Consider the following 8,619-nt stretch of genomic DNA (forward strand, 5'->3'; position numbering starts at 1 on the left):
TTTATCAGCTTCCTGGGAGCTTTGCTCTGGGGTGGGGCTGGTAATGGGTGACCCGATGGGCCTGTCCTGCTTCCTTCCCCTTTGGGAATGCTGGGAGCACAGCAGAGCAGGAGCTGGTGGCCAGCTGTGCCCTCCTTACTGATTTTTTGGTGTTTTTTCCCCATCTCTGCCCTTGTTGTGCTTTGCAGTGGAGCTGATGTACTGGGAGGTCATGCGGCTCCGGAGGGAGATGTCTCTGGCCAAACTTGGATTTTATCCCAGCGAGATGTAAGCAGAGCCCTGAGCGTGGAAGGAAACTGCTCCTGGAGGAAGGGCTTGGAATGTGAAGCCTGTTCTGCTCTCTCCCACCTTCCCTCTGCCTAGAGCAAGGAGCAAGAGGCACAAGTTCCACCTTCAGCTGTCCCACTCCTCCAAGTGTGGCTGGAATGCAGCTAACACACTGCCCCTGGAGCTGGGCTGGCCCTGGCTGCTCTGGGATGGCCATCCATAGACTCTGGAGTGTCCTATATGCAGTGTATATCCATTTTTTTTAAACTTTTTGTTTTTATATGCAATCTGCTTTGGCATAACCCAAGGCCAGGCCTGTGCAGGGTGGGAATTCTGGACCTTCCTTGTGAGCCAGTCTGTCAGAACAGATGCTGGCTGTCTGTTCCACTTGTTTTTTTGGGATGGAGGGTGCTGTCCCTGAGGTCCTGCTGACCACAGCAGCCCTGAAAATGCCAGCAGAGCACAATAATCTTGAACAGTTTGTTTCCAAGTACTTCCTTGTTCCTTTTCAAGGAGCCTGCGAGAGAAGCTTGTTGCCAGCAGAGTCACAAAGAGGGATTTGTTCCTGTTTTTAGCTGGATGTTTGGCACTGGGTGATGCAGGCTGGGAAATGGCTGGAGCTGTGCACCTGGGGCCTCCAGCAGAGGAAAGGGAGCAGGGAAATTCCTAACTCCCAGCTGGCTGCAGGGTTTTTTCCCCCGGACTAGGGAATCTGCTGCAGTTGTCAGAGGACCCTGTGACCAGTTCCTGGTGTGAAATCCCCCATGATGCTCCTAAACACAAACCTCGCCCACAAACAAGCATTGGAGCTGATCCTACTCTTGAGGGAGCTTTGGGCAGTGCTGTTCCCACCCTTCAGGCAGAGCCCATGTTCCCAGGTAGGGTTCTTTGTGTCTCCAGGAGGAGTGTGCCAGGCTGGGCAGTCCCAAAGCCTGGAGATTCCTACCCAGTGTTACATCAGACCTGGAGATGCCTGTCCACTGGGAATCACAACTTTTCCTGGGCTGCCATTCCCTGGTGAGGGAATCTGAAACCTCTTTGTGTGCACATGAGGGATGTGGCTGACATTCCTGCCTGCCCCAAAATGTGCTGGGAGGGAGGGATGTCACTGGAGCTGTAGGAATGCACAGGCTTGACACATCCTGAACTCAGACCAGATTTATTAAAGCCATGACAGTATTTTGTAGCTAATTTAGCCTTTTTTTAAGTGACTCTGGAATCAGCTCAGCCATCACCCACTCTGGGGTTTTCACTTCTGACAGGGTTGTCACCCTGTCCCTCTGCCACCCTCAGCAAGCTGGTGCCCATCCTCAGCTCCGTAATTCCGTCCTCTCCTGAAGGATATTACAGTAGGAACCCAATTTTCTTCCACTGAGCTGCTGGATTGTGTCTAGGGGAGAGAGAAATAACACAGCTTTGGTTTCCCCAGCTGTGGATTTCAGCTCAGGTGAATTCCACCCCTGGAATTTCTCCCTGCATCTCTTCCCCCTGTCCTTTTAATCTCCACGTCTTTCTGTGCCGTGATCTGCCACACTGCACAAACGTTGCAGCACTGGGAATGAGATGATCTCTCTGGGTAGGAGATGTTTTGGTTTGTGGGATGTTTTTTCCCCTCAGTGTTGCGTTGAAAAGCACTTTGAGACAGAAGGAACTGGAGCAATGCCTTGTCTGAGGTTGTCTTGCATTTCAAATGAAGCAGAGAGAACAATTTGTGAAGGAAAATGAAGTCACTCTGTTAGCAGCGGGATGGTTGCACCTTGTTCTTTCATAAAGGAAAATAAACATTTGCTATTAACCTCCACAAGCCTCGTTGGAGTTGGAGGGTTGGGGTGCTTGGGGTGCAAGAGAAAATCCTACAGGATGAGGTTTGGGATGCTTTTATTCATCACAGCAGGTACCTGTTCTTCCTGAGGGAAGCTGAGGCTTCTCCTGCTTCGTTGTGTCTCCTATAATTTCCCAGCTTGAAGCACTGCACGGGTGCTGGGTAATTGGAGGATCTTCTTCCTTCCTCTTCGTGATCCATCTTCCCCTTCTCTCAGCAGGCAGAGGTTTTGGGTCGCCCTGGTTTCACTAAAACCACTTGCTCTCCTCCCTGCTCTGCTCTGCAGATTAACGTGGAATATCTCCTCTTGCCCTGTGCGAGGTGACAATGGGAGAGCTGTGTACAGAAAGCGATTTAATTTCATTTTCATTTAAAAAGCCACGCAAGAATCCGGTTGTGCAGCACAGTCAGGCAGCCACGAGAGGGCACAGGCAGCCCAGGCACGAACTCCGTCCCTCATTCCCTCCCTGTCTTCCCTGGGAGAATGGAGCATCTCCAGGTCCCACCAGCGCCTGACCCTCCCTCCAGCCTCTTGACAGGGAAACATTCCTGCTGCAGCTTCCCTGCGCTGCTGGGAAAGGGAATTGGGCAGCTGGAGAGTGAAAAGGGAGGATTTGGATTTCTGTAAGGGATGGTCAGGTGAGAGACTGGGAATGTTTTGCTGTGTCTGGGTCTTTCAAAGTAGTGTCTGCAGGGATTGCTGTCAGAAACTTCCCTGTGACATTGGCTCCTAAACTTCTAAGGTATGAGAAGACATCATGTCGTCTGTTGCCAACCTTTTCCACCAGAACTTTTGTGCTGTTTTTACCCTCATAAATAAACCAGAGTTTGAGCAGAATCTCTGGGTCCTCTGGTACCTCCTGCAATCTTCCTTGCATCTATTTGTCTCCACAAAGGGTCTGCCAGCCTGTCCTGGGCCAAAATAAAGAGCTTCAAAGGGATGTGAGTTCAAAAATCTGCTTTTATAGACGTGTTTGACTTGCTTAATTTTGTTTTCATCCCTGTTTCACTCGAGTTTGGGGAGAAAAGTGATATTTGGGTGTTTGGATGATGGCAGAGGTCAGTGTTGTGCACAATGAAGTGCTTTTAAGCATTTGGATATTACTATTTGAGAAAGTGGGATTTACAGCAGTGAGACTTGGTTGCTCCTGGAAGTTTTCTGTGTCTGCTGGCTGTGTCCTTTCCCTGCCTGTGGAATTACTCCAGGTTTGCTCAGGACTGTAAATCAGGCTGTCTTTGTGCAGCCGGTCAGGCTGTCCCCACACACTCACAGAGATGGATGGTTCCTGTTCCCAGGAACCAACAAGTGAAATATTTTTTTTATTATTTTTTTTTCATTATTTGCTCCAGGTGCAATCAAGGAAAAGAGAGAAGATAAGCAAGCAGCTGGCCTCAGAAAAGTCAGGATTTTCCAAGCTTTCCTGACCTTCCTGTAGGACGAATCCATCAAAGCATTGAGGTTCCCTGTAGCACAGGCAACACTGGGCCAGCCATGGGGAAATTCCAGTTGTTTTGGACATTCAGGGAGTGTGGCCCTGCCAGGAAAAAGTCAGATGTCCTGGCACAGCTCTCAGTGTGCACGTGGCACCCAGGGCTGGGGCTGGCCAGCTTTGCCAAGGCAACCCATTCCTAATAGGAACAAATCCCTGTGGTACCACTAGTGCTGGGAGCCAAGAGGTTAGATTTGCTGTTTATCATGTCAATATTCCCATGTTTGTGCAAGGCTCACTGGGCTGAGCTGGAACGTTGACTTTAGCCAGGCTGAGAAGGCAGCTGAACTTTGTGCTGGTTTATATAACATCCAGAGAATGTTTCACCTCCTTTCAGAGTGGGTTAGGAAGGAAAAAGAATGTAGAGAAAATGAGATTCAACCTAGTTGTGGGCTGGATGTGAGGGGAAGAAGGGAAAATGGCTATAGAATGGCCTTAAGATAAAGGAGGGTAGATCTGGATGAGATATTGTGAAGAAATCCTTCCCTGTGAAGGTGAGGAGGCCCTGCACAGGTTGCCCAGAGAAGCTGTGGCTGCCCCATCTCTGGAAGTTCAACCAGGCCAGGTCGGACAGGGCTTGGAGCAGCCTGGGATACTGGAAGGTGTCCCTGCTCATGGCAGGGGAGTGGAATGAGATGAGCTTTGAGATCCCTTCCAACCCAAACCATTCTGGGTTTCTGTGATGAATCTGAGCTGCCAGTGGTGTCCTGGCTCAGGAGATGAGCTAGCACGGGCTGGAATGATGGAGCAGAGGGACAGCAGGGAAAGTTTAGGAAGGAAAAGACACTCCTTAGCTTTTGTTTGGCTTAATCTTGAAATGATTCCCCGTGTTGGAGAAAACATCAGCTGCACGGGAAAAGCTGAATCACTGGTACAAATCTGGTTACTTGCAAGTGACTCCAGTGATGAAAAAGCCATTTGTGCAGGAGCAAAAGTCCCAAAACAGTTCCCCATGGGACTGTGCCAGAGAGGGGAGCTGGGAGAGGGAAGCTGAAGGTGTTCTCCAGGAAGCTTTGCAGTGCAAACCCCAGCACTCAGTCCTGTGCTGCTCACAGAGCTTCCAGGGATATCCGTGTGGGCACACAGAAAATCCTGAGCTTTTAACTCCTAATGCTTCCAGTTTCTGCTCCCTCTCTGGTTCTGGGGCTGCAGGCTTCCCTCTGGCAGATGTAGCCATGGGATTGGCTCCAGGACAGCTCCCTGCCCTTAATTCCCCTGGCTCACTGCTAATTCTGCTCTGTTAATCACCTTAGAGTCAATTTAAGGTGCTCCACACAAATGGACTCTCAATGTGGGTCACAGCTCAGTGACACCTTTGCTCTTTCTGCATCAGCACCTGGACAGAGGTGGCTCGTCCCTTGCTTTTGGTGATCTTCCCCTTTGTCAGGCCACCAGGGCCATCTGGCAAAACCAGGAGGAAGGAGGGAAGCACCAAATCCAACTTTGCATCAAGCTGAGAGCAGTGATAAATGATGTCTCAGGAGAGCTGAAGCAGTGTCTGATGGTCCCATGGTGCTTTTGGGCAAGGGAAGTTTTGCAAACCAAAATCTTGGTAACTCGGGCAGACATTAGTCCTTAATAGGAGAGGGAAACTGGGCTCCAAATCTGATTCATTTCACACTGGAATGATGTGTATGTGGAGAAGACCTCATGGGCTGTGTTTGAGTAGTGCCTGAACCAACTGAGTTGGGAGAACCCAAAAAACATATTTCTGTTGTCAGCAGTTGGGCTTTGCTGCTTTCTCCTCACCGTGCTGGTTTTAAAAGCCTGGCTTTACACTTCCAAGATACACAAATGAAACCCTCTCTCTTACTGCAGCACTTGGGACTCATCTCCACATTCAGGAGAGCTTCTCTGAAACAATTTACTAAATATTTCAGTAGAGGCCTTAAAAACTGTTCCTCTCTGTTTAGAAAGACATTGCAGAAATGAAATTGCTTCTCAATCTCTGTCCTCTCTTTTGTGTTTGAATCATTTGTGCATCATGGGGCAGAGCAGGCTCAACATCTCTTTGCTTTTAATTCTTTATTTTATTTTATGCAGACAGAAATGTTCCCAGGGAATGATTTGGGCTGTATGGGATCTCCAAAGATCATCCAGCTCCTGACTTGCCCAGAAGCTCCTGCTGCACCATTCAAGCCCAGACGTTCTGTTACTGTGGAGTTGTTGATTTTCTGCAGGGATGTGGAAGGAGTCATGGTGCTGGAATGCTGCTGGAACACTGCAGCTTCACCATTCCTTGCCCTCTAGTGCTGTTGGATTCCGTTTCACTTGCATTCCTTCACCAAATCAGGTGTTCAGTTTTAGCACTCAGTGAGCTCCAGCAGGATGGGGAGACAAGAATGAGCAAGACATGGAATTGGAACTGGCAGCAGCACTTCGATTTCTGTTACACTTTAATTCCTCCTCCCCAGGGTGATGGTGAGGCACAGGCTGTGCTGCTTTGCTCCATTTGGGGTTGTGAGTGTGGCCTAAAGGTTTGTGGACTTGCAAAGGGTGATAATTTCAACTGGGAGTGATTTACCTGGAGATGCCAGACCAGGAACTGGCTCCAGCTGAGAAACCAACAGCATCTTCGGCTCAGAACTCAAATTTCCAGGGTTTATCAGGCATCTGTAAGCAATAAGGGAACAAAACACACAGAGAAAGTGCAATATGGCTCCTATTGCTTAATGAAGGCCAGGCTAATTGAGGGCAATTAAATTAATCAGGCAAGTGAACCAGCCACACCCATTCCAAGGAGGATGGGTGCAATCGCAGGCAATTACTGTAATTAATCTTCTCATTGTTGTCCCCACAGCCAGCACCTGGCCAAGAAGTTGAGGAGTTACCTAACTGTGCTCAGGAGGATGCTGCAGGCAAAGGTGGTGCTTCCAGGTGAGGATCCTTCTCCTTGGCCTTTTCCCACTCCTTTCTCGAATTTCTGCCGAGCCTCCCTTGACCTGAACAGCCCGGGCTTGACCTCCAAACCTCAGTGGCTGGCAGAAGGTGGAAAAGCTCTGACACAGAATATATTAAAACACATCATTCATCCCAGTGAAACTTACATTTGTTCCCTCCAGCCTCTGTGAGGGGGTAGATAACGCCTTTATTTTATTATATTTTTATTTATTTTTATTATATTTTTATTTATTATTTTATTTAATATTTTGTTATATTTTTATTTTATTGTGTTTTATTATATAATTTGTACTTACTTTATTATATTTTATGTTCTGCTGTGGGGGAATGATCCACCTCCTGGCTCACTCTGGAATTCTGGATTAATCCCTTTATAATCTTTACAACATAGTTTCCAAATGGATAAGAAGTGTGTGGCTGAAAATGTGAATGGAATATTCACCTTACAGCAGCTCCAACAATGCCCTGTTCTGTAGAATCCCCAGAACAGAGGGATGGGGTAGGGAGGACTCAGTATGGAAGTGTTTCTATGTGATACTTGAGGAATTTAAGCTAATTTTTCAATAAAATATATATGATAGCATGAAATAACCCAGCATGAACACTGGAAAAAAAATAAGGGTTTTTCAGAGGCTGAGCTTACTGGCTTTTTTTGGGGTTTTGTGTTTGTTTGTTTTTTGGTGTTTTTTGTTTGTTTTGTTGGAGTTTTTTCCTACAGAGTTTTAAAAACCTGTTGCAAGAAGGAATCTCACAAATGTGGCTGTCCCATCCCTGGAAGTGTTCAAGGCCAGCTTGGAGGGGATAAAAATCTGAACCATGAAGCTGTTTCTCCCTACACTGATGCCACACAAAAATTATGTTGTAAAGAAGTTTTCTGAAACCTCTAGAACTGGGCCCCTGCAGACTAAGTAAATCGTGATTTTTTAAAAAAGCAATATGGTTAATTGATGAAACGATCGATTTGTAGCAGTTAATTTTTGTGTAAGAGCCCCCTGTGTGTGCATTAGGGGAGCCTGTTTATTCTGGGATGAAAGGAAAGCCCTAAAAATGGGGTCATTTTCTGCTTTGAGTTCTGTGACACCTCGTGGCACCTGCTTTTGGGCAGGATGAGTTTGCCTATGGAGCAATTCCTGTGGACTCTGGCAAGCTCCAGTGTTGTTTTTAGGGGACAGATGAGGATAATCTGGCCATCACTCTGTCTTCTGACCTGGGACAGCCTATGAGTTTCCTTTGTCTGCCCCTCCACCTGATGGGACAGGTTTCAATGGGTTCATTTCACAGAATCAGCTCTGTTAAAGCCTCTGGGCTGACCTCAAGACAGTTTTGACGTAAAATCCACTGCTGGTGTCGACCCAAAACCCACTGAAGCATTGGATGGAGCTGTGGGTTGGAAAAACTGCTGCAAGGTGCTCACCACACCCCAGGATGAGCCATAAATGGGCACAAAATGGACTTTAAGAAAACTGTAAAATCTTTCTATGAAGTTTCCACAACAATTTTGTTCTCAGCTGCCTCCTCAGACAGTCTGGAGGCTGAGTTTGAGTGGCCAGACAAATCTTTGACAGGAAAATCTTCTTTCCTTTGGTGTTTGTTCCCAGGATGAGGGGAAGCAGCAGCATTGAACCTGAGATTGTGAAGGCTAATAAAAAAATCCATATGTGCTATTAAAGTCAATGGTATCAAAGTAATTCCACTAATTTGACCATGTGAAGTGGAAAAAGGACTTTCCACACTCGCTGGCTAGTGTTCCTCCATAAAAAGCCCCAGGAAAACCACGGAAAGCCATAATAAGCAAGTCTGATCTCAGGTCCTTTTTTAGTTTGCTTCCACAGTGTTCTTAGTCAAGTTCAGTGTTCTTGAACTGCTAAAGAAAACCAGTTATAAGGCTAAATCCGAATCTGGAGCTTGAATCACCCTTTATGTCAAATCCTACCCTGACTCTTTACAATTCTGAATTTGAACATGTTTTCAATCTCAGAACAAAACCTGGATGGTGATATTCCCACCCCAGAAATCTCCTGACTTGCTTAGTTGGCATCTCCATGCCACCTGCTTGTGGGTTTGTATGGCAGAAGGCACTCCCAAGAGGGAACAAATTCCCCGAGCACCAGTGACTCTGGAAAAAAACACATAAAGCAC

The 8,619-nt window shown here is 47.2% G+C and overlaps 1 protein-coding gene across 3 annotated transcripts in view; it reads left to right on the forward strand.

The window, feature by feature from the left end:
- The window catches only part of RAB3IL1 (RAB3A interacting protein like 1), a 21,453-nt gene extending 14,015 nt beyond the window's left edge, over positions 1-7,438 (forward strand). For 2 of the 3 annotated variants that reach the window (XM_088057952.1, XM_088057951.1), the window contains one exon: positions 189-1,446. In XM_088057952.1, coding sequence (XP_087914078.1) covers positions 189-271 — 83 coding nt within the window. In that variant the 3' untranslated portion in view covers positions 272-1,446. Of the gene's footprint in view, positions 1-188; positions 2,729-6,379; positions 6,457-7,198 lie in introns of those variants that run through there. The other variant, XM_005531794.3, reaches the window with a different exon arrangement.
- Positions 7,439-8,619: the final 1,181 nt, after the last annotated feature.

The sequence above is a fragment of the Pseudopodoces humilis genome, chromosome 7 (assembly GCF_049639895.1).
Source record: "Pseudopodoces humilis isolate 2021_Gansu_Grassland_sample_001 chromosome 7, ASM4963989v1, whole genome shotgun sequence".
Lineage (NCBI taxonomy): Eukaryota > Metazoa > Chordata > Aves > Passeriformes > Paridae > Pseudopodoces > Pseudopodoces humilis.